At 38.5% G+C, this 27,390-nt stretch overlaps 1 protein-coding gene and 1 long non-coding RNA gene across 4 annotated transcripts in view; both read left to right on the forward strand.

Moving 5' to 3' along the window:
- Positions 1-16,433, forward strand: part of rabgap1l (RAB GTPase activating protein 1-like) — a 239,380-nt gene extending 222,947 nt beyond the window's left edge. For 2 of the 3 annotated variants that reach the window (XM_062028423.1, XM_062028424.1), the window contains 6 exons: positions 5,056-5,166; positions 5,370-5,474; positions 8,008-8,091; positions 8,238-8,309; positions 11,026-11,226; positions 14,407-16,431. In XM_062028423.1, the coding sequence (XP_061884407.1) occupies positions 5,056-5,166; positions 5,370-5,474; positions 8,008-8,091; positions 8,238-8,309; positions 11,026-11,226; positions 14,407-14,562 (729 nt within the window). In that variant the 3' untranslated portion in view covers positions 14,563-16,431. Of the gene's footprint in view, positions 1-5,055; positions 5,167-5,369; positions 5,475-8,007; positions 8,092-8,237; positions 8,310-11,025; positions 11,227-14,406 lie in introns of all 3 variants that reach the window. The other variant, XM_062028422.1, reaches the window with a different exon arrangement.
- Positions 16,434-16,760: 327 nt separating this feature from the next.
- Positions 16,761-27,026, forward strand: LOC133634918 (uncharacterized). Its single transcript, XR_009821989.1, has 3 exons — positions 16,761-18,434; positions 24,342-24,430; positions 27,001-27,026. It is a non-coding gene; the product is annotated as an uncharacterized LOC133634918 (long non-coding RNA).
- Positions 27,027-27,390: the final 364 nt, after the last annotated feature.

Genomic DNA, 27,390 nt, shown 5'->3' on the forward strand with positions numbered 1-27,390 from the left:
CAGCAGTGGCCGCATCTGCCGAAGGTGCATCAGCAAAGTGTTTAACAAAAGCTGTGAATGTGTATGTACATTTTTAAAAAGTTTTTTTTATTTTGTAAATAATTTGCTACTTTAAAAAAAATGTTTTTAAATGAATGCAATTCCATTTTGGAATAAGGCCGTAACATAACATGTAAAAAAAAACTGAAGCACTGTGAATACTTTCTGGATGCACTGTATATAAATAAAAATAGTTGCATATATGAGCAAAGCACACAACATAACAACAGTACAAACTATATCTTTCTGGTTCTGCAAAGAAGGCAGGAAACGTTTACTGCTGATAAGATGTTGGACTAGAGTCATTTCCTCTTCCGCCAATAGAAAGGCTTTTTAAAATCAAGAAGAAAGAACGTGTTCCCTATTGTAGACACATAAGTACAGTGTTCGTTGGAGACTTGCATTACTTATGTCTGTCTTCTCTCTTCTCTACCTTGCATCATTTATGTTGTTTGCTTCATGCAACTTTACTTATTATTCACTTTCGTATTTCAGTTCATAAGAACGACTAGAATCTAGAGTGAGAAAGAGAGAGAGGGAAGCTGAAAAGTGTTCAAGTGAGAGGGGAAACTCCTGTCAGGATCATGTGTTAAACTTTAGTTTGTGCTGCAGCAGCCTTGATAGCGAGACATTGGGACTCTGGATTGCAGATTGTGGTAAGCTGCTTCTGCTCCCTCTCAAATTATTATAAGAAAATTAGTAAGTCAATTGTTGCTAATTTTTGTGAGGATATTAACCTGTGATATGGCTATTGTGCTATTGTAGCGGTGCAATCTACCCTGTGGCTCTCTCTGTAATTGCCTGAAATAGACTTGTGTTAACAGGAAGTGACAAATGATCTCACAACAGTGACATTTAAACTATATTCGCTTGTTTACTTTAGATGAACATGTCCAAGCAATGCAATGTTATTTAAGCAGCCCAATGATACCTACGTTAGCATGTGTGAGTATGTTACGGGGTAAGTTGTAAATTTGAGGCAGAAGACATTGTGTAAAAGTGATCTGTGTCGGGTGACTTTGCTTAACCATGACAACAGTCTCATTAGAGCAGCGTCGTCATGTGAGACATGGCAGTCATGAGACTCCAATGATCTCCAATGAATCTGCTGTTAAAAAGCTAAGTACCCATTGAAATAAATGACAGAACAAAGTAATTTTGGACTATAATACACACCCATATATATATATATATATATATATATCACATACATATTTTATTAACCAGCATTAGATTCCTTATTTCCCTGAATTTCATTGAGTCTGTAGCATGTTAAAATGTATAGTTCACAAAAGTTGTTTGTACACATCCCACAATGGAGCAATCATCCAACTAAATACTTAAATACAGTTTAATAGGTGCATGTTGTTTTACCTTATTTATTAGGGGTGTCAAAATTAACCCGTTATCCCAGAATAATCAATCATAAATTGTACTTATCTGCTGAGCAGTATAGGGATAGGTATCGAATTTGGTACTTTTATACGCACCAAACGACGTCGCCAGATATCGATTCACATAAAATCACATAAAATCAATTTCATGCCAACAAAGCAAGTATGCCTGATCGAAAACACTCAAACGTAGCGTCAGGCTCCACTTTTTAAAATGCGCCAGCTCGATGCTATTTTACATTGGATTTGCCTCAGACATGCTACTGATTACCATTAGCCATTTTACATGGCGATTTTAACACTTAGAAATTAAGTAATGAAAACTACAACTAAGATGCCGGTTACAATCAAACAGCAAGTGTGTAGTGAATACATTACTTACAGTACAAACACTTTTCAGGATGCAACAAAAGACTTGATTCAGCTAGTGACGAAGACTACTCTGACTCGGCAACACACAGTAGTCTTTGCACTACTGCGGTCTAATGTTTTGGAATTGCAACTGCATGCATGTAATACTTGCAAATGAGACTAAGAAGTGTAAGAAATCAAGATATAACAATTGGACAGCACAGTTGTCATTATCTGCTCAATGTTAAATGAAACAAAAAAATATATTATTAAACAAATTAATATTTATTAACACATGGACACACACAGAAGTACCGAAAATGAGTTCTGTTTACTATTGATTCCCAGGTACCTGAAATTGGTAGCGTATCGATTCAAATGTGAAATGTACTTATCCCGAGCGCAGAATGACTCAAAATCCCGGGTCGTTTGTCCTGGTAGTGTTATTGTAATGCATGCACAAACGGGTTGTTGATCCAGTCGTGGCAGGCTAAATGACCAAACAACAAATGTGGAAAAAGCTAAACAGCACGTTGTGGCCCTCTTAATGGGAAATATGAGTACAAAAAAACAATGACAAAAGAGTCGATCGACATAACTGAAGGAGGTTTTTTTTCACCAAAACACTTCAATCTTAAAGTTGCAGATTACATGTACCACATTAACGGTAAATAAATGTTTTTTAGATCAGGGGTCAGGAGGTTTCCGGATTTCAGTGCCTCTCCCGGAAATCTCCCGGGGCAAACATTCTCTAATTTTCACCCGGACAACAATATTGAGGGCGTGCCGTGATGGCACTGCCTTTAACGTCCTCTACAACATGTCGTCGCGTCCGCTTTTACACCATGCTATCTGCGTGCTGGCCCGGTCACCTGTAGTATGCGGCCTCTGCTTACACACGTAAGTGACTGCAAGGCATACTTGGTCAACAGCCATATAGGTTACACTGAGGGTTGTGATATAAACAACTTTAACACTCTTACTAATATGCGCCACACTGTAAACCCACACCAAACAAGAATGACAAACACATTTCGGGAGAACATCCGCACTGTAACACAACATAAACACAACAGAACAAATACCCAGAATCCCATGTATCCCTAACTCTTCCGGGCTACATTATACACCCCCGCTACCACCAAACCCTGTCCCCCCCAAACCCGCCCACCTCAACCAACGCACGGAGGGGGGGGTTTGGTGGTAGCGGGGGTGTATAATGTAGCCCGGAAGAGTTAGGGATACATGGGATTCTGGGTATTTGTTCTGTTGTGTTTATGTTGTGTTACGGTGCGGATGTTCTCCCGAAATGTGTTTGTCATTCTTGTTTGGTGTGGGTTCACAGTGTGGCGCATATTAGTAAGAGTGTTAAAGTTGTTTAAATGGGCACCCTCAGTGTGACCTGTATGGCTGTTGAACAAGTATGCCTTGCAGTCACTTATGTGTGTCTGCAGAAGCCGCATACAACATGTGACTGGGCTAGCAAGCTGTTTGTACAGGTTATAAAGGGTGCTAAAGGCAGTGCCATCATAGCACGCCCTTATTATTGTTGTTCGGGTGAAAATCAGCAGACATTCGAGAGAATAGTTGCTCTGAAATTCGGGAGTCTCCCGACTAGCGGGCCGCACTAACATTACATTTTCATATTAAGGTGCGGGCCGCGTGTCTGAGACCCCTGGTTTATACATAGCACAAAGCAAAAAAAACTTTGTATGCAGTGTTATTTCATTTTAAATTTCAAAAAAGTTTTGTGGCTCCCATTGTTTTCTTTATTTTGTGAAACGGGTCAAAATGGCTCTTTGAGTGGTAAAGGTTGCCGACCCCTGGTTTAGATAAACAGTGTTTTTTGTTAACATCATGTTAAAGGTGTTTAATGAACATGTTAAATGCATATAATATATTCCATTGTTTTTTAAGTCTCTTCCCTCATGCAAAATAAAACGATTAATATAATATAAATTAAAATGAATTATATTACCAGTGTGATTAAATCAAAAATAAATCCACAGCAACCCTGTGATTAATAGTAGATATAGCGAGTATTTATCCATAGAGACATTTATCATTTTAGCATTCAGCACCGTTAAGTCAGCACAAGAAATCCCAGTAGAATGTTATGAGGAGGCATGTACTCATAAGAACATCTGAAACGTAGCTGATGATGCATGTACTGTATGTGGTCGACGTAGACAGCAGCCTCCTATCAAATACCTTACATCAAAGTGCGGCCCGGGGGCCATTTGCGGCCCGCAGGTAATCTTTTAACGGCCCCCCGGCACATTCTAAGAATACGATTTAAAAAAATTAAAAACATAAAAAAGGGTATAAAAGAGCAAACAGGTGAAATTTAACAAAAAAAATGTTGCAATGTTTACTCTAATAACACAAAGCTGCCAGGCAGGCTGTTTCTTTTAAAAAAAAAAAAAAAAAGAATCAAAATCAATGTCATTATGAATTATTGACCTATTCAAGGCTCTAATTACATCACATTAAATATTCCACTTTGAGAAAAATTTTTGGGGAAAATGTTGCATATTGTTTGCCATTTAACAAAGTTTTTTTTTTTTTTTTTTGAAGAAGGGCCTAAAACTAACAAACAAAAAACAGAAACAATAAATCTTATCATTGACGGATAGATCTGAAGTTGATCTTGAGACTATTGTGTTAAAAGTTAAAAAAAATGTATGATTTATTTTTTTTAAACTTTACTGAGCAGGACCCTTTTGGATCCCCAATAATTTTAGTGGGACTTTTTTTTTTTCAAGTGTCATTGCTCAAAAAATAATTATGAATGAAAATCAATGTTGTTATGAGTTATTGGAATTTTTAAGGCTCCAATTAATATATAATCTCAAATGTTCCACTTAAAAAAATTATTGGGTGAAAATATTGCAAATTTAGTTTTTTTCCATTAAAAAAATGGGTTTTCTTTGACAAAAAGGGCCTACAACTTAAATCTTTAACAACTTTATATTGACAGATAGACCTCATGTTGATCTAGAGATTTAAACCTTGAATAATAATAATAATACTAAACAATGACACATTAAAACCTTTTTTTTTTAATCAAAACCCTTTGGGGTACTTTGGTCGGGATCAAGCCTGAGTCGAGGCCTAAATGTATATTTTTTATACATATATTGTATTGGTTTTTTAAGTAAAAAATATCAAAATGGCCCCCGCTTGCTTTGATTTTTCAGTGTGCAGCCCTCGGTGGAAAAAGTTTGGACACCCCTGCCTTACATCATAGTGTATTTATTTGTGTTTCTAGAGGGAGAACCGCCGTCTTCAAGAGGCCAGTATGAGACTGGAGCAAGAGAATGACGACTTGGCCCATGAACTGGTCACCAGTAAGATCGCTCTTCGGAAAGATCTTGACCAGGTAATAATAACCACAAAACAAGATGTCACCTTTCACAAGCTACGTTGTCCGGATCTATAATGCTGGTGCCAGCTGTCGTTGGTGAGATTGAACGTGTGGACTTGTGGTACAGCGTCAGTAGACTTCATATTTAGTGGCTGCTGGTTTACAAGATATGTTGTGTTGTAAACCTTATGTGTAAATGACTGTTTACATGCATTCAGGCAGAAGACAAGTCTGACGTGCTGAACAAAGAGCTGCTCAGCACCAAGCAACGTCTGGTGGAGACGGAAGAGGAGAAGAGACGGCAGGAGGAGGAGACCGCTCAGGTAACATCTGGCCTCCCTTTACTGTCTGCCTAAAAAGCATTAGAGTGCATTTGAATCATCATCTTTCATTATATGAATGTACCAGGAAATGAAATCTAAATGCACCACTTGGGACTTGTTTTGTTTATACTTTATATAATAATAGTCTATAAAAGTCACTAGTATCAATCAATAAACGATAAAGATGCAGCATTAATAGGTCATAAGAGGATTGTTGAGACTGACATTAAGGTAATTAACTTTATAGATATAGCTTGTATCTTTCAGAGCGACTGGTGATATTGATGTCCCCGATTACCAGTGAATACAGTAGTATCTCAACTTACAAGCTTAATTGGTTCTCTGACAGAGCTCTTAACTCAAATCGCTCACATCTCAAATCAAAGTCTCCTATTGGAATCAATTTAAATCAAGTCTTGGTGCTTGTTATCCCAAAACAGCACAATTTTAACATCTAACATGGCTTTTAAAAAGAAAAACTAACTTTTAGATGAGAAATATTACAAAAACAATACAATCAATCAATCAATCAATGTTTATTTATATAGCCCTAAATCACAAAAGTCTCAAAGGGCAATAGAATGTACTTCTAACAACTACAGTACTTTTATAAAGTAATGTAATAATAATGTACAGTATTAACCTTGGAGAGTTGACTTTCTACGGCATGGGTGTCAAACTCTGGCCCTTGAGGCAATATCAAATTAACACTAGAGCTGGCCCCCCGATTATATACAGTGGCGGTGCCACGGTAACGCCACATTCCCCGCTAATTCTCATACTTGCCAACCCTCCCGGGAAACTCCCAAATTATAGCGCCCCTACCTAAAATCGTCACGTCCGCTTTTAATCCAATCCAACGAGTGCTGGCCCAGTCACATAATATGTGACTGGGCCACCCCCAACCCTGCCCACCTCAACCGACGCGGGGGTGTATATTGCAGCCCGGAAGAGTTTGGGCTGCATGGGATTCTGGGTATTTGTTCTGTTGTGTTTATGTTGTGTTACGGTGCAGATGTTCTCCCGAAATGTGTTTGTCATTCTTGTTTGGTGTGGATTCACAGTGTGGCGCATATTTCTAACAGTGTTAAAGTTATTTATATGGGCACCATCAGTGTAACCTTTATCGCTGTTGATCAAGTATGCCTTGCATTCACATGTGTGTGTGCTCACAGAAGCCGCACATTTCTTGTGACTGGGCCGGCACGTTGTTAGAATGGATGAAAAGCGGATGTGACGACAGCTCGTAGAGAACGTTAAAGGCCTTTAAGGCACGCCCCCATGACTGTGGTCCGGGTGGACTACGAGATATAAAGACTGATGAACACCTTCGTTCGATAATGAAGGTTGCCTCAGCTCAAAGCCTGAGCCCCGACATTAATGAACTAGCATCCAAGAAAAGATGCCAGGTATCTGGCCTGGGCACATCAGATTAGATCAGTGTGTTGCAAACTGAGCAGTTTAAAGTCCTGAATGGTTGGTTTATTCATTGTTATTTTATTTTCAAATTTATTAGCCTGTGGAAAAAGTTAATGTTGATATTTACCTCAGAAGGCTGCAAATAGAAAAGAGGCATTCAATTTTTATTTAAATTGTATTTGATATGCCATTGATATTTTGTAATTATTATTATTATTATTTGAAACTCGATTTTGCATGTCACTATAAAGTTATATAAGCCTTGCTTGTTCAATATTCAATGCAAAACTTGTTTGGGTCCCTATTAAAAGGTTAATTTGTTCAACCTTGGCCCGCGGCTTTGTTCAGTTTTAAATTTTGGCCCACTCTGTATTTGAGTTTGACACCCCTGTTCTACGGTACAGCCTTCCAGCTGCTTCTCTGTCAAACACAACATCAGCAGCTCTTCCTTATTTTTATGGTTAAATCACTGCCGTTTACGCATTATTTTAACATTTTTAGTTTGCATTAGACTCATTCTACTTCAGTATGGTGCAGACTGGCAGTGATACGCTCGAATTGCTTCGCCAAGTTGGCAACACGCTCTGTCATATTTTGATTATTTATTTATTTAATTTAATGAATATCTTCCACTTCTTCTTCTCAGCACTGTCCTCCACACTCACCTTCTTGTTTACTATGGCTAGAAAACCAAGTTATGTCGATCTCTAGTTACAAGCTAATGCAAGCCAGTAAGACCTGATGATTTGAGCGGATCCTACGGGGTTCACAGTGGCATTTTCGACGCCAATTAGTGGTGGGGATCCTTGTAACCCACATGTTTGCGCTTAAAACATAACAATTAGTCAAGAGACAGCTCTTATTTCAAAGGTTGGGGTACTCTTAAGTTGAGGTACCACTGTATAAGTATTCCACCATAAAACATTGCAGGTGTTTTTGTGACCCCGAAGGCAATAGTTGGAATATATTGTCAGTCAGTCAGTGTTTGGCGCAGTTATTAAATGCCAACATGAACCTTTAGTAAGAGATGGCTTGTTCCTTTGTGTCCCATTACTCGTTTTCTGTCACTGAGGGGTTTTTTTTATAAATCACTGTCTATTTTTGGCACTCCCAGCTGAAGGAAGTTTTCAGGAGGGAACTGGAAAAAGCCGAATTGGAGATCAAGAAAACCACAGCGATCATATCCGAGTACAAACAGGTCAGAATATTTCAGCTGAAATCCTGGAAAGCGTAACATTTGACACATTTAAACCAGATATTACATTGTTTGTTTTCTTAGTCAAAACTACTTAAGTGCAGCCTTCAGTTCAAATGTAAACTAAGAAGCTTGGCCTGGTGTTTCAGATCTGTTCTCAGCTCAGCACCAGGCTGGAAAAGCAGCAGGCGGCAACAAAGGAGGAGCTGGACATTGTCAAGGTGAGGTTCTGGTAATTAATTTGTGTTGATAAGGCAGCAGAGGCAAGTTAGCATTTTAGAACCTGCTGTCCTGTTACATCTTGTTCACTTCCGATACGATACTGATATTGGTGCCTTGATACAATATTAGCACAAATCATACATACTTTGTTGGGTGGAATGTTAAAAAAGGCTCAATCAAGTGATATGACTCAAACAGGGAACAATGTTGGGTATGAAAAACACTAACCTATTCAATTTATTAAAGGCCTACTGAAATGAAATGTTCTTATTCAAACGGGGATAGCAGATCCATTCTATGTGTCATACTTGATCATTTCGCAATATTGCCATATTTTTGCTGAAAGGATTTAGTAGAGAACATCGACGATAAAGTTCGCAACTTTTGGTCGCTGATAAAAAAAATCCTTGCCTGTACCGGAAGTAGCGTGACGTCGCAGGTTGAAGGGCTCCTCACATTTCCCTATTGTTTACACCAGCAGCGAGAGCGATTCGGACCAAGAAAGCAACGATTACCCCATTAATTTGAGCGATAATGAAAGATTCGTGGATGAGGAACGTGAGAGTGAAGGACTAAAGTGCAGTGCAGGACGTATCTTTTTTCGCTCTGACCGTAACTTAGGTAAAAGGGCTCATTGGATTCCACACTTTCTCCTTTTTCTGTTGTGGATCACGGATTTGTATTTTAAACCACCTCGGATACTATATCTTCTTGAAAATGAGAGTCGAGAACGCGAAATGGACATTCACAGTGACTTTTATCTCCACGACAATACATCGACGAAGCACTTTAGCTACGGAGCTAATGTGATAGCATCGTGCTTAAATGCAGATAGAAACAAAAGAAATAAGCCCCTGACTGGAAGGATAGACATAAGATCAATAATACTACCAAACACTGGACCTGTAACCACACGGTTAAAGCTGTACCGCCTGGCAAAGCCAAGCAATGCTGTTGCTAACGACGCCATTGAAGCTAACTTAGCTATGGGGCCTCGACAGAGCTATGCTAAAAACATTAGCTCTCCACCTACGCCAGCCCTCATCTGCTCATCAACACCCGTGCTCACCTGCGTTCCAGCGATCGACGGCGCGACGAAGGACTTCACCCGATCATCGATGCGGTCGGCGGCTAGCGTCGGATAGCGCGTCTGCTATCCAACTCAAAGTCCTCCTGGTTGTGTTGCTGCAGCCGGCCGCTAATACACCGATCCCACCTACAGCTTTCTTCTTTGCAGTCTCCATTGTTCATTGAACAAATTGCAAAAGATTCACCAACACAGATGTCCAGAATACTGTGGAATTTTGCGATGAAAACAAAGCTGTTTGTATTGGGATACAATGGTGTACCAATACTTCCGCTTCAACCATTGACGTCACACGCAAACGTCATCATACATAGACGTTTTCAACCGGAAGTTTCCCGGGAAATTCAAAATTGCACTTTATAAGTTAACCCGCCCGTATTGGCATGTGTTGCAATGTTAAGATTTCATTATTGATATATAAACTATCAGACTGCGTGGTCGGTAGTAGTGGGTTTCAGTAAGCCTTTAACCATTTGGAATGGACTTTTCTGTCTTTAATTAAGTTGAAATTGTTTTTTCACCTAGGGGCCACAATAATTAATTAAGTTAATCTTGTGACGCAACAAGTGGAATGATCCAGACACATTTGTTACTGGATATTTTTCTAATATGCTTCTGCCCTGGAAATGTTGTATCTGTAAGTAATATGCAACTATGATTATTTGATTTCTGTTAGTATTGACAAATGGGGTGTCTTGTACTGCAAATATTATTCAACGGGGGGACGGCGTGGCGAAGTTGGTAGAGTGGCCGTGCCAGCAATCGGAGGGTTGCTGGTTACTGGGGTTCAATCCCCACCTTCTACCATCCTAGTCACGTCCGTTGTGTCCTTGGGCAAGACACTTCACCCTTGCTCCTGATGGCTGCTGGTTAGCGCCTTTCATGGCAGCTCCCGCCATCAGTGTGTGAATGTGTGTGTGAATGTGGAAATACTGTCAAAGCGCTTTGAGTACCTTGAAGGTAGAAAAGCGCTATACAAGTATAACCCATTTATTTATTTATAATTAAGGACACTTATTATTAATGTCGAGCTTGTGTGTTATTCTGTGCCTATAAGCACAAACCGCTATAGCTGTTGTATAGCTGCTAGCTCTACCTATAGCCTACCATGTTTACCTTTTGGAAATTACTTCACCGAAATACAAGAAAAGGCCTACCTTGTGTGTTTATTGGAGGACATTAAGATGCTAACTGGCTGTCCCGCTCTGCGCAAGTAAACCGACATATTCCGATACTTGTTGTTTTAGTCATATCGAACCGATATCAGTATTGTATTCGGACATACCTAGTGTCCATACACACAACACACAAAAACTCTAATCCAAGCATTATTAATGATCTGAAATCAGAGTAAAAACTATCTATTTTTGACTAACAGGATAATTGTTCTCAATATTTGCTCATCTAAATGATATGTAGTAAAATATGACATACAGTATATTGCTTCAAATAAGCAAAATTATTTGCCAACAGACCACCATTTAACAATGACATTGCAACAATAAGGTGTTACTTATAGGTAGAAATAATGTAATTATCAAAGTAGCTAGATTAGAAAGAATAGAAAAATGTGAATCAACGGTAGTTTCCACCTCCTTGCGCCTTCTAATTTATGTGTTTGTGTGCAGAGTAAAGTAACAGGCTGCGAGCACTGCAGGGACCTGTTCAGCACAATGGGGTCCCTCCAGGTGTCGTCGCCAGGCCATGACAAAGCCTCCTCAGAGCCGCTGGACGAGGAGAAGGACGGACTGAAGGAGCAGCTCAGGCAGATGGAATTGGAGCTGGCACAGACCAAACTACAGCTGGTGGAGGCCAAGTGTCGCATCCAGGTGGGCAGCAGGAAGAATTCTACTTGTATGACACAGTGTATCTACACTTAACATATGTATAATCATATAATACAATAGGACGTGATCAAAACAGTTATTGTATTTCATGGATTATACCAACACACATTTTAATGATGATAATAAGATCTGACCTACAGTATACTTCATTTGGACATAATTCATTTGTACAGTATAGTCAGGAAAAGAAAAGGCTGTAAAAGTAACAAAAGTGTACAATAGGGAGTGAAATAAGTAGAATTAAAAATAACACAGTTACTAATTATCTTCTTTATTTATTTGATTCGTTTTTGGTTTAAAGCAGGGGTCTCAAACTCGTTCTTTTTGTGGGGCACATTGCAATTCTAAATGATAAATGGGTTATACTTGTATAGCGCTTTTCTACCTTCAAGGTACTCAAAGCGCGTTGACAGTATTTCCACATTCACACACACATTCACACACTGATGGAGGGAGCTGCCATGCAAGGCGCTAACCAGCAGCCATCAGGGGCAAAGGGTGAAGTGTCTTGCCCAAGGACACAACGGACGTGACTAGGAAGGTAGAAGGTGGGAATTGAACCCCAGTAACCAGCAACACTCCGATTGCTGGCACAGCCACTCTATCAACTTCGCCACGCCGTCCCTTATTATGGCTGCCGTCAGAAGGCCGCTTGTTATTAGGGATTTTGATATAAGGGTTTTTTCTTGCGTGCTAAAAAGTGTTGATAATGTAAGTATTGTACTTAAACACCAGCTGTTTAATTGTAACATGCATTTTAATTGTAGTTTTCATTAACAACAATTTGGAGGTGTTTAAATCGCTAGGGATGTATCAAATCTCACGGTACGATATTATCACGGTGTATGTTCAAAAATAAATCTTGTTCAAAATGCCATAGTTTGTAAAATGAAGTGTCACAAACATAATGATAAATTGTTCTAGTCAATTTTTTTTAACCCTAACCCTAAGTGCAAATAATTGTGCAGGAACATCTACAGTATTGTTTCAAGCAAATATAAAAAAAATAACTCAAAGTTGATGTTTTTAATATAACAATGTAAACATTCAGTGTAACAAGTGTCAAACAATAATATACAGTTTAGTGTCTTTCAACTTTTACATTATAAGAAGCAGTGTCTTTTAAAGTGGTCATTTTTATATCAGTCAGGAAAATGTTCTTTCTCAGAAAAGTAAACTAACAATATAAATTGTAATGATATAAATGCCTCACAAACGGATGTCTGGATTCGCTGGTTTCAAATGTCTTTTCTGTGTGACGGTTTATGTGGTGGCGACTTGTCCAGCCCTGCTTTCTGTAACTGGAACATTGTCTTCATGAGAAAATTCAGTCCATCAAAGTCAAACAAGCAAACACCTGCAGAGCACGACAACCACTGTGATGAGAAGCTACTGAAATGATCGGTCACTATAATCATGTGGTCCCCACTAAGCAACTGCATAGCCTAGCCCTGTTTAGTGGTACATGTACAAACCCCGTTTCCATATGAGTTGGGAAATTGTGTTAGATGCAAATATAAACAGAATACAATGATTCGCAAATCCTTTTCAACCCATATTCAATTGAATGCACTACAAAGACAAGATATTTAAATTTCAAACTCATAAACTTTAGGGTTTTTTTGCAAATAATAATTAACTTAGAATTTCATGGCTGCAACACGTGCCAAAGTAGTTGGGAAAGGGCATGTTCACCACTGTGTTACATGGCCTTTCCTTTTAACAACACTCAGTAAATGTTTGGGAACTGAGGAGACACATTTTTTAAGCTTCTCAGGTGGAATTCTTTCCCATTCTTGCTTGATGTACAGCTTAAGTTGTTCAACAGTCCGGGGGTCTCCGTTGTGGTATTTTAGGCTTCATAATGTGCCACACATTTTCAATGGGAGACAGGTCTGGACTACAGGCAGGCCAGTCTAGTACCCGCACTCTTTTACTATGAAGCCACGTTGATGTAACACGTGGCTTGGCATTGTCTTGCTGAAATAAGCAGGGGCGTCCATGGTAACGTTGCTTGGATGGTAACATATGTTGCTCCAAAACCTGTATGTACCTTTCAGCATTAATGGCGCTTTCACAGATGTGTAAGTCACCCATGTCTTGGGCACTAATACACCCCCATACCATCACAGATGCTGGCTTTTCAACTTTGCGCCTATAACAATCCGGATGGTTCTTTTCCTCTTTGGTCCGGAGGACATGACGTCCACAGTTTCCAAAAACAATTTGAAATGTGGACTCGTCAGACCACAGAACACTTTTCCACTTTGTATCAGTCCATCTTAGATGAGCTCAGGCCCAGCGAAGCCGACGGCGTTTGTGGGTGTTGTTGATAAACGGTTTTCGCCTTGCATAGGAGAGTTTTAACTTGCACTTACAGATGTAGCGACCAACTGTAGTTACTGGCAGTGGGTTTCTGAAGTGTTCCTGAGCCCATGTGGTGATATCCTTTACACACTGATGTCGCTTGTTGCTGCAGTACAGCCTGAGGGATCGAAGGTCACGGGCTTAGCTGCTTACGTGCAGTGATTTCTCCAGATTCTCTGAACCCTTTGATGATATTACGAACCGTAGATGGTGAAATCCCTAAATTCCTTGCAATAGCTGGTTGAGAAAGTTTTTTCTTAATCTGTTAAAAAATTTGCTCACGCATTTGTTGACAAAGTGGTGACCCTCGCCCCATCCTTGTTTGTGAATGACTGAGCATTTCATGGAATCTACTTTTATACCCAATCATGGCACCCACCTGTTCCCAATTTGCCTGTTCACCTGTGAGATGTTCCAAAGAAGTGTTTGATGAGCATTCCTCAACTTTATCAGTATTTATTGCCACCTTTCCCAACTTCTTTGTCACGTGTTGCTGGCATCAAATTCTAAAGTTAATGATTATTTGCACAAAAAAAAAAGTGTATTAGTTTGAACATCAAATATGTTGTCTTTGTAGCATATTCAACTGAATATGGGTTGAAAATGATTTGCAAATCATTGTATTCCGTTTATATTTACATCTAACACAATTTCCCAACTCATGAAAACGGGGTTTGTACTACCACTATATATACTAAGTCCTCTCTGACTACAATACACAAGATATGTACGAGTTGACAACATGGCGGCTCTAGCAGAGGCTAACACACTGAGTTTCTTTTTGTGGCGCTGCAGGAGCTGGAGCACCAACGAGGAGTCCTGATGAACGAGATCCAGGCAGCCAAGAACTCTTGGTTCAGCAAGACATTGAGCTCTTTGAAGAGCTCCGCCTCCTCTTCGGCCAACGCTTCATCGCAGAGCCCGTGCTCTCCAAAGGAGGGCCCTGCTTAGAACTCCTAACTTTGTTGAGGGAAACGAGTCAGAGGAACAAGCAGGTGGAGAAATGCAGTGTTCCTTTTCTGGCTATCTGGACTGCATATGGCTAGAAAAAATGAAGGATGAAACCCATTCACAGGGGATCAAAAACATGAGCTGTATTAGTGAGGCTTGATAGGAATCCTGTTTAGGTTCAGCGGTCTAATGCGTTTGTTCCTTTGCGTCCCCCCAAACCTCACCAGAGCCCATCTTGTGGCCAAATATTGCTACTGCAGGATTAAAACCATTTAAATGTAAAAAATGTAGGTAGCTCACGTTTTATTCTCACGTTATGAACACCGCATAGCTACTCTGAAAAGGAATACTGCATTGAATTGTAACCCAGAACAACACAACATTTGTGTTTCTTTATAGACATATAACTTAATGTCCTAACAAATGTTTAAAACTAATTATTGTTTTTTTAATAAGCTTGTACAGTTCTTAAAGAGGTTAAAACAGGAAAAAAGAAAAAAAAAAGCTCTAGTTGATATTAGCACAGTGTGGAATTATTCTGGTTGAGTCTGAATGCTGACGGGCCAGAACAACATGCACAGCCCCTGCACTCTCCATATCATACTACGTTTCTTTTGTTAGCCATATTTCCAGTTGATGCCTGCAAGTATTTCCTGATTTTAAGGGAAGCAGATCCCTTACATTATGAAGGCATTTTTTTAGAACCAAGAGGTCGTGTTTTCCCCTTTTTAGTCCGTTTGTGGAATCAGCATATCTCAGTGATGCACATTTTTGCTGAATTTGCTACATATTCATCTTAATTGCAGCAGTTTATTTAGGAATGTTATAGTCTCATCCATTAATATGCCATCTTCATTGCCAAAATTGGGAAGGGCACCACCAACACCTTATTTGCCGTTTATTGCAATACAAACTAACCTTTTTGTTTAATCGTGGCGGTTGGAGCGCAAATGATGACTTGAAAATATCTTAGCTGAGTGTGGCAAAGTTTTATAAAAAGAAAGATTTCAAGATGACTTTATTTGTTCCAGTACTTTTCTGGTATTTGCATTTATTTTATGTGAGCAGGACAATTTCTGCAGTTTCGGTGCCAATACGTTACTTTAATCCAGCCTTTGGACTCTAACCAAGCCAACTGTGTGTGTGTGTTAAACCGTCTCAATGGGTTGCCTTTTTGTTGATGACCGACTGGTGGTCCTTGTGCAGCTTCATTGGACCAAATGCACCAGATTAAAAACGACACCGATAGGCTGACTTTTGTCATTTCCACACATTCCTTCTGCAATGTGACCGTCCAACAACAAACTGTGGCCAAAACACTCTTCACACGCACTAGCTGTAACACAATTGCAGCGATCGGTTTTACAGTTTTAAGAAGCACAGAGTGAGGTTATTTTCAATGGACTGTTGATTCTTGTTGCAGACAGGACAGCTGCCCGTTTATAATCCACCTGTTCACTTTGACCGACTCTCGTTCGCTTTACCCGCGAGACAACGAGCGACTTTGATGTTAAATCACTGTCTGACCTGCGTTAATAAATGTCAGTGCTTCTGTTCAATGGTTCACTTTGGAGTTTTTATTTAATAACATGCACTCTGTGTTAGGGATGCAACGATTAACCGGTTTTGCTATTAAATATTACATTTATTTAATCGCAAAGGCTTCACTACACTGTGTGTTTTAGTCCTCTTTACTCGCTATAAAAGGACATAAAATAGAACAGTGATTCTCAAACTGTGGTATGCGTACCACTCGTCAGAGCTCTGCCGCTCATGGTACGCACGCTTCATCTAGTGCAGGGTGTCCAAACCTTTTGACTAGGGGTCTGCATTGAGCTTAAAAAAATGTGGCCAGGGGCCGAAAGCGAACTGCATGCAAAGTAACTACAGTATGTATATATATATATATATATATATATATATATATATATATATATATATATATATATATATATACAGACATACCTTTGTATGTGTCTATATATGTCTGTATATATATATATGTATATATACACATATATATGTATGTATAGATATGTTTGTATGTAAATATATATTTCTATATATATATATATACAGACATATAAATAGTTTGGTTTTTTTCATTAAAGCGCAGCGTATGCTTAAAATGATCAAAATATTAAATGTTATTATAAATGTGCCTGATACTACATTACATAAATACTTACATCATGTATATAAAACCTTAATGGAGTGTTTGGATGTTCTTTAGGGGCTCTATAGGCAGAATTGAACGGCACCCGTATGCTCCATTGTAAGCAGACTTTTGATCGCATTTATTTACTATTTCGAATGCATTAAACAAAATCCATCTGTCGTCATGTCTTTCATAATGATTGTGAACGATAGACAAAATTCCAAAAAAAGTGAAGTTCCCCTTTAAGGATTTTTAATCAATCAAAAATATCAAGCAGTGCAATGTACCAAACATGGATAAGTGTGGAGAGAGTGTTTTCCCCATCATCCCTTGTGATGGATTTAAATGGGTGCCATTTTAATTTTTTTTATGTTGATTGGACGCTTTTTATAATATCCACTATGTTCAATGAGCAGGTTGTGTTTTGTGTGACGTGTTAGTTGAATTTTTGCGCTGGTTGATTTTTTTTTTTTTAATGCACCTTGACTAGGGAAGGTTATTTAGATTGGGTCATACAAGTACATTTTGTGCCATGTATACTTGAAAAGTAAAATTAATGCCAGAGTTATTTTTGTTTGCCAGCAGAAGGTGCCAAAATGGCAGCAGACAGACCGCTGGATATTTATGTATGGTAAAGATACACCGCTGCGGTCAAATTGTTTAATAAGTCAATTTGAAGACGTTGGCCCGCAGGCTGCAGTTTGGACCCCCCTGATCTAGTGGTACGCCAAAACATCTCATGTGCAAATTACTTAATTAAATATTGTAATGACGTGACTTGAGCCGTTACCAAAGGTTTGTCGGCACTTAATAGAAGTTACAATCCGACTACTGTAGGCCATAGTCAACGCCAAAATAACTAATTAAAACACAAACAGAAATGTCTTACTCCGTCATTTCTATCACTTAACATGCATGAGAATCACATTTTTTTCCACATTCTCAGCTTACGTCTGTCCTTTACCAGCCTCCCAGCCAATCAACATGCATGTTGACAAAGATGAACATATAGGCAGAGAAAGCTGTACATAACAATGATGCCTTCAAACCATGGGAAACCCCAACATCTGTTAAACATTGAGTAAACTACACGTGGAACATAACATAGGACACACACTGTTACAATGTAAGTAAGATTTAAAAAAAATAAAAAGTTGTTTTATTTTCCTATATTCAACCACAATGTTACTGTTCAAACTGTGCAATGTAAAACATATTGAATATACTTGTTAAATAAAACTTCTGCCTTGTTTTTAATAAGTAATTAGGCTGACTGCACTACTGTTTTTCAATGTTGGTCATTACGGTGGTCCTTGTTGACAACATTTTGAGAACCGCTGGAATAGAATATAGAATAAAATGCTTTATTTGTCATCAACCATGGTAAAAATACAGGTGGCTACCCTGTTAAAGTGCAGTTTTAAATACAAGACAATATTTCCGACAGTAATAATACATATCACATGAAAATCTGTAAGCAGTGTATACATTTTTATTGTGTAATCAATCAATGCATAATAATCGTACTATAACTGTTGCATCCCTACTTTGTGTCCAAGTCACGCAATGTCTGAAACAGCTTTCGGGTGCAATTAAAGGTTTGTATGGCGGCTAACATTTGTGTCTTTGCAGAAAGCTGCTAGGGAGCTTGTTGCCATGGTGACAACATTAAGATGAGGAGGTGGAGGAAAGGTCCCATGTGCACAGGAGCAAGGTTGATTATATTTGTGTAAAACTTCTCTTGATACAATATAACACACAAAATCACACACCTGCATTCTTGACTGACTATTAGTGGATATAATTGTATACCTCCTGTTTTTGTTTGCATTCTCAATCAATGCAAGCATCTGCAGCTGAACAAGAGAAGATGAAGGTAAAAAAAAAAAAACACAATATGTTGTCTTCTCACCGTGTGTTCAACACATATGAATGATTATATTAACTCTTGTGACTTTAAAAGAAAATATTCCACTCAAATATTGCATATTCCATGACTGGTATGGTATCACACCTTGCAAATTAAATGACTAGCATTACATTGCAAAGAATACATTTTACAGTACCTTAAATAATTTGTATTACTACGAGGCAGATGCATTAGCATCTTACCCCCACTAGAGGGAACTATACGATGGTGTTTGCCAGAGTCGTGTATAGAGAGTCTATGGCCAGCTTGGTGTGGTGTTATGCCTACAAAGAGTTGCAGCCTGCATGCCTTTGCGTGCCCGCTAGAGGGCGCTGTAGCATCATGTTGGCCTACAAAGAATTAAACACTCCAATATATAAAACACACTTTGTGGTCATGAGCCACAATTGGAAAATCCCTAACTTCCTGCTGTTAAAGTGAAAATAAAACAAGTGTGTGCCCTGACATGTTATTGACGATAGTGTTTTTCTTCTCTATGGCTGCAGAATGAGATTAAACCTGTGATATTATTACAAAACCCAAAACCAGTGAATGGTAAATAAAAACAGAATACAATGATTTGCAAATCCTTTTCAACTTATATACAATTGAATAGACTGCAAAAACAAGATATTTAATGTTCAAACTGAGAAACTTAATTTTTCTTGCAAATCATTAACTTAGAATTGAATGGCAGCAACACATTGCAAAAAAGTTGGCACAGGGCCATTTTTACCTCTGTGTTACATGGCCTTTCCTTTTAACAACACGTAGTAAACATTTGGGAACTGAGGAGACCAATTTTTGAAGCTTTTCTTGTGGAATTCTTTCCCATTCATGCTTGATGTACAGCTTAATTTGTTCAACAGTCCGGGGGTCTCCGTTGTGGTATTTTAGGCTTCATAATGAGCCACACATTTTCAATGGGAGACAGGTCTGGACTACAGGCAGGCCAGTCTAGTACCCGCACTCTTTTACTATGAAGCCACGCTGTTGTAACACATGCAATATGTGGCTTGGCATTGTCTTGCTGAAATAAGCAGGGGCGTCCATGAAAAAGACGTTGCTTGGGTGGCAACATATGTTGCTCCAAAACCTGTATGTACCTTTCAGCATTAATGGTGCCTTCACAGATGTGTAAGTTAATACACGCTAATACACCACCATACCATCACAGGTGCTGGCTTTTGAACTTTGCGCCTATAACAGCCTGGATGGTTCTTTTCCTCTTTGGCCTGGAAGACACGATGACCACAGTTTCCAAAAACAATTTGAAATGTGGACTCATCAGACCACAGAACACTTTTCCACTTTGCGTCAGTCCATCTTAGATGACCCCAGGCACAGTGAGGCCGGCGGCTTTTCTGGGTGTTGTTGATAAATAGCTTTCACTTTGCATAGTAGAGTTTTAACTTGCACTTACAGATGCAGCGACAAACTGTAGTTACTGACAGTGGTTTTCTGAAGTGTTCCTGAGCCCATGGGGTGATATCCTTTACACACTGATGTCGCTTTTTGATGCAGCACCGCCTGAGGGATCGAAGATCACGGGCATTCGATGTTGGTTTTCGGCCTTGCCGCTTACGTGCAGTGATTTCTCCAGACTCTCTGAACATTTTGATGATATTACGGACCGTAGATGGTGAAATCCCTAAATTCCTTGCAATAGCTTGTTGAGAAATGTTGTTCTTAAACTGTTGGACAATTTGCTCACGCATTTCAAATCAAATCAACTTTATTTATAAAGCACATTTAAAATTTACGACAGGGGTAGCCAAAGTGCTGTACAATGGGCAGGTTAAAAGATAATACTATTACCGAGCAAACACAACACAACACAAACAGAACACGATAAAAAATAAATAAATAAAACATAAAAACAGGTTCACAGCAGGTGTATTATGGGGCGTCATTGCAGGATGGATATCACTCAGTGTTAAAAGCCATGGAATAAAAGTATGTTTTTAAGAGAGATTTAAAAACAGGAAGAGAGGAGGCTTGTCTAACACTCAGAGGTAGGTCGTTCCAGAGCTTGGGAGCAGCAGCGGCGAACGCTCTGTCACTTCTAAGCTTCAGCCTTGTGTCAGGGACCGTCAGTAGCAGCTGATCTTAGGGATCGGGTGGGGCAGTAAGGCTGAAGAAGGTCGGAGAGATATGTTGGCGCAAGGTTGTTTAGACATTTAAAAACAAATAAAAGGAGTTTAAAGTTGATTTGTTGACAAAGTGGTGACCCTCGCCCCATCCTTGTTTGTGAATGATGGAAGCTGCTTTTATACCCAATCATGGCACCCACCTGTTCCCAATTAGCCTGTTCACCTGTGGGATGTTCCAAGTAAGTGTTTGATGAGCATTCCTCAACTTTCTCAGTCTTTTTTGCCACTTGTGCCAGCTTTTTTGAAACATGTTGCAGGCATCCCATTCCAAATGAGCTAATATTTGCAAAAAATAACAAAGTTTACCAGTTTGAATGTTAAGTATCTTGTCTTTGCAGTCTATTCAATTGAATATAAGTTGAAAAGGACTTGCAAATCCTTGTATTCTGTTTTTATTTACCATTTACACAAGGTGCCAACTTCACTGGTTTTGGGTTTTGTAGTATCAGGAAATAAATGTCAGCACACCTGAAGAAAAAAAGTACTTTTAGGGATGTTTTTTTTTTACAGCTGATAAATGAACCAATTGCTCCATAAGTCAGTCAACAAATGTAAGTCCTTCACTACTACTATTACCTGAATGTGGTTGTTAAATTGACTCCTAAAATGTGTACGGGCAGATCGGCCAATACTGTATGTTCACATTTCGGCATGTGATCACGCCTGTTCGATTCCTCGCTCTCCATGTTTGCATTTTGTTGCTTTCTTTTTCAAGGTGCGCCTGTGTTGTGTGGAGGCTCGCTCCTCCCTGCAAACACTCTTATAGCCCTCCTTAAACAAATTCATCCAACTTTGTGGACTGCGTTTAGTCGGGCCGTAGATCATGAATTCCTGTGTGCACATATACACATCCCAAACTGCGTCCAGCCCACCTCTGCAAACGCCTTTTACTCTGATTTCGAATCAAACTAAAAGGATTGTTGTACCATAGCGATTAGCTGCAATAACCCTACCATTTTCTCTTTAATTGCCATTGATTGCTAACAACAAAGACAGCTAACAAAAATGGTGGTTGCTTACAGAGCCAACATCACACACTCGACTCAAAAGTGCGGCTCAAGGATCATCTATGGTCCATGTTTTGTTTTTGTTTTTTTATGTGCACAGTGTAGAAATGAAACGTATATCTCCGTTAATAGACTCCGTCCCAAAACTTACAAAACCAAAGATTTTGTCATGATCCCACATGACAGTTTTAACATTGATCTCTATTTGTCAGTTTTTTTAATCATTTCTTGTCCTGGTGCTTTTGTTTTGGTCCTATTTCCTTTTGGATTCCTTGTTGTGCTGCACCTTCACTTTCTGTTCTGTTTCCTGCCAGCACACCTGTTTCCCATAAATGAATCTAGTCTATTTAGTTTCACATGTTGCTGCTGGATCATTGTTGTCTGTGTTTTTCTTCTTTGCACTACCTGTGTTTACCTAATTAAACTGACGTCGCCTTCCTTGCTCTGCATCCAGGGATCCAGACTAGGGCTGTCCGATAATATCAGACTGCAGATATAGTCGGACGATAAATGCTTTAAAATGTAATATTGGAAATTATCAGTATCGCTTTCAAAATCTTCGGTATCAGTTTCAAAATTATCAGTATCGGTTTCAAAAAGTAAAATGTATGACTTTTTAAAACGCCGCTGTGTACACGGACGTAGAAGTACAGAGCGCCAATAAACCTTAAAGGCACTGCCTTTGCGTGCCGGCCCAATCACATAATATCTACGGCTCTTCACACACACAAGTGAATGCAAGGCATACTTGGTCAACAGCCATACAGGTCACACTGAGGGTGACCGTATAAACAACTTTAACACTAACAAATATGCGCCACACCGTGATTCCACACCTAACAAGAATGACAAAACACATTTCGGGAGAACATCCGCACCGTAACACAACATAAACACAACAGAACAAATACCCAGAACCCCTTGCAGCACTAACTCTTCCGGGACGCTAGAATATACACCCCCCCAGCCTCCCCCGACCCCGCCCACCTCAACCTCCTCATGCTCTCTCAGGGAGAGCATGTCCCAAATTCCAAGCTGCTGTTTTGAGGCATGTTAAAAAAAATAATGCACTTTGTGAATACAATAATAAATATGGCAGTGCCATGTTGGCATTTTTTTCCATAACTTGAGTTGATTTTTTTTTGGAAAACCTTGTTACATTGTTTAATGCATCACAACAAAATTAAGCATAATAATGTGTTAATTCCACGACTGTATATATCGGTATCGGTTGATATCGGAATCTGTAATTAAGAGTTGAACAATATCGGATATCGGCAAAAAAGCCATTATCGGACATCTCTAATCCAGACCATAGAACGTAACATCTTTTTGAACAAAATACTATTTTAGTTTTGTACACAATACAAGTGGGCTATACTACAAGTCTTGATACCAAGTGAATACCCAATAAGTTAAGGGCCAGTAATGCCGGTAGTTTTTTGTTTTGATATTTTTATGAAGCATAGAATAATTTTATGATCATGATTATAATCTCACATAATAAACCTTTATCAACATACTTATTTGTGAACAATATAACAATATCCAGGAAATCTAAATCTAAAAATGTCAACAAGCATGTATTATTATTACATACAGTGACACGCTAGTATTAATCCGATACTATCTCCTGGTATCAGCGTATATTTGGGGCAATCCGCCCACCTCTAGTGGCCACTTGTTCAACCACATTGTTAGTGTTTCTTACACATGACTCAAAAAAGTCCTAACTACATGAGGGGTCAGAGAGTTTGTTTGTTTGCATCACCATGAAATTCTGCTCCTAATTGTTTTTTATTAGAACATTTGAGTGCTCAACAACATGATGACCTACTTTGGTCGTTCATTCCCACTGCGTCACATCATCGGCATACTCGTCCATTCCGGCAAAAATAGGTTTTATTACGTGGACTAAGTTTTTACTCACTCATTTCTGAAACGCAGAGTAGAAGAAGACGAAGTGGAAAAAGTGATCCCCAGACTTTGGTGTGTTGATTTGTGCTAAAGGGGGCTAAAAGGTCAAAATAACAAAAGCCGAGGCTGTCTTGTGTTTTATACGTAAGAAGATGAGCCGAAGGCAAACGTCAACAAAAGCTCTTATCTTTGTTTTGTACTGTAGGAGGCTTCCTGGAACAAATCCTGCGATTGTGCACAAAACTGACAAAATAGGATTTAACTGCCCTGTAACCAGGAAGCAGATGTCATACTAATTTGAATAATATAAATACAACTCCAGATGATTGCATTGAGTACATATCAGTGACAAATACTAAATAATGATAACATAAAGCAAATGTAAATATTTGTTATTTGAACGTCACATTTCACATCCCCTATACATGGGAATCGATACTGGTACTCATCGGTATCAATTTTCTGTACTTTTGTGGTAATAAGAAGATAGGTATTTGCTTGATTATAAAAACTTTTTTTTTTTTACATTTAACACTGAGGTGATAATAATAACTGTGATGTCCAGTTCTTGTATATTGTTTTCTTACATGTCTGAGTCTCATTTGCATGTATGTGTTCATTTTATTTTATCCCAGGTGTGTTGCTGTAGTCAAGAAGTATTCTTTGCCATTAAGGTGAATGTGCCAGTCTTGTCTTTTGTTGAGCACTACAAAGTGTTTATACTGTAAGTAGTATAATTATTACATATGAGCTGTTTGACTGTAACCTACATTTTAGTTCGCCAAATGTGGAGGTGTTGAAATCGCCATATAAAATTGCTAATGCTAACTGGTGCCATGGAAATGGTACATCCAATATATATTAGCATCGAGCCAGAGCATTTTGTAAAGTGGAGCCTTACTTTTTGCTTTTATGCAAAATTACCCAGAGGCACTCCCACTGTGTCCATTATTTAATACGCCTGTATTATTAAAAGTATCATCTTATTTACTAAAAACATTTTAATTTACTGGCTTTGAAAAGAAAATACTAAGATGGACTTATTTAGTACCTGTTCCAAATATTTTATTCAGGTTTTTTTTTTTTTTACCCTTATCAGCTATTCTATTTTTCCGTTATAAGTCTGTCAGATGTTTGTATTTTATTTTTTTTATAAACATTTTTTAGGGGATATTTGCAAGTTTACTTAACTTGTACAGACCACTTTGGGGCAGCTTGAGCTGCTGTTTTTAAATGCGCTTTATAAATAAACCTTCATCTTAAAATATGGTAACATTTGATTTTACGGTACCCAATAAAATATACAATTTGGTACCCATCCCTAGTTATAAATGTACTTTCTGTATGATTAAAATGTTGTTTTTCAAGATTTGCTTGAGTAAAATTTGCTTAATTTGCACATTTCCTGATTAACAACAGGGCACAAACATGAGAAGAGGCGGCAGCGAGCCAAGCCTACCCTCTGATTGCACAATATTTCATAAACTGGGTTGGATGACGGGTGTTTGTCTCTATTTGTCAGCATTCAAGGAGCTTTGTTTGTCATACCTGTACACACTTGCACATATACAGTACGAAATTTGGACTCAGATCCCGGCAAGCATTAGGAAATATAGTAATAAGTAATAAATGGGCAAAAACATAATGCACTTAACAATATAATGTTTGCAGAAAAATTAATTTATGTAATGTAGTTAATGAGAGTGTGACATTATTATTTTTAATTAATTCATTCTTGCTAATTGCACAAACTACAGTGAACTATCATGCGCCTGTATTGTGTGTCGTATGCTGGGTATGTGAGCAATGTACATATGTATATACAGTCGTGCTCATAAGTTTACATACCCTGGGAGAATTTTAGATTTCTTGGTCATTCTTCAGAGAATATGAATGATAACACAAAAACCTTTCTTCCACTCATGCTTAATGGTTGTGTGAAGCTATTTATTGGCAAACAACTGTGTTTACTCTTTTTAAATCAAAATGACTAAAGAAAGTACCCAAATGACCCTGATCAAAAGTTTACATACCCCAGTGACTTTGATCTGATAACATGCACAAAAGTTGACACAAACAGGTTTGAATGGCTAATCAAGGTTCCAATCCTCACCTGTGACATGTTTGTTTGTAATTAATGTGTGTGTATAAAAGGTCAGTGAGTTTCTGGGCTTCTGACAGACCATTGCATCTTTCATCCAGTGCTGCACAGATATTTCTGGATTCTGAGTCATGGGGAAGGCAAAAGAATTGTCAAAGGATCTGCGAGAAAAGTTAATTGAACTGCATAAATCAGGAAACGGGTATAAAAAGATATCCAAGGAATTGAGAATGCCAATCAACAGTGTTCAAACGCTGATTAAGAAGTGGAAAATGAGGGATTCAGGTAGACCAGCAAAGAATTCAGCCACAACAGCCAGGAAAATTGTTGGAGATGCAAAGAAAAATCCACAAATAACTTCAGCTGAAATACAGGACTCTCTGAAAAATTGTGGTGTGGCTGTTTCAAGATGCACAATAAGGAGGCACTTAAAGAAAAATGGGCTGCATGGTCGAGTCGCCAGAAGAAAGCCATTTCTGCGCAAATGTCACAAAGTATCCCGCTTACATTCTGCCAAACAGCACAGAGACAAGCCTCAAAACTTCTGGAACAAAGTAATTTGGAGTGATGAGACCAAAATTGAACTTTTTGGCCACTCGACCATGCAGGCCATTTTTCTTCAAGTGCCTCCTTATTGTGCATCTTGAAACAGCCACAAAGTCACTGGGGTATGTAAACTTTTGATCAGGGTCATTTGGGTACTTTCTTTTGTCATTTTGATTTAAAAAGAGTAAACACAGCTGTTTGCCACTAAATTTTGTGTTATCATTCATATTCTCTGAAGAATGGGCAAGAAATCATAAATTCTCCCAGGGTATGGAAACTTATGAGCACGACTGTATGTATGTATATATATATATATATATATATATATATATATATATATATATATATATATATATATATATATATATATATATATATATATATATATATATATATGTATATATGTATATATGTATATATATATATATATATATATATATATATATATATATATATATATATATATATATGTATACATATATTTATATATAAATGCACACTGTAATTTAAGTGCTGCAAAAATGCTGACGTTTGTTTGAAAATAAATATCCACATCAAGCTCGTAGGTCAGCTGACTTCCCAGCAGAAGTACAAGCAGTTACGTGCATTGTGTCTCAAACTTGTACTTTTTTTCTCCCCCTCTTTAGTGAGTCATAGTTCACATCCACACAGCAGCTCTCCTGCTGAGTTAGTGACTCTGGCATGTTTGCATATCCACCAGCAGAGCGGCGGCTGCGTCATGGATACCAGGAGCCACCACATGGTGACCATGTTTAAGAAGGAAACACTACGGTTGGCCCTAGGGCCGCAGGTAAGCAGTGTTACAGTGAGCTACCACTACTGCACATATTTCCAACAAACTGGAGAGCCTATTCAATGTTTGTGAAAATTGGACTGTTAATGCACTTATTCAGCCTGTTGTTCACTATTCTTTATTTATTTTAAATTGCCTTTCAAATGTCTATTCTTGGTGTTGGGTTTTAAATACATTTCCCCAAAAAATGCGATTTATACTCCAGTGCGACTTATATATGTTG

This window comes from Entelurus aequoreus, linkage group LG19, assembly GCF_033978785.1.
Source record: "Entelurus aequoreus isolate RoL-2023_Sb linkage group LG19, RoL_Eaeq_v1.1, whole genome shotgun sequence".
Taxonomy (NCBI): domain Eukaryota; kingdom Metazoa; phylum Chordata; class Actinopteri; order Syngnathiformes; family Syngnathidae; genus Entelurus; species Entelurus aequoreus.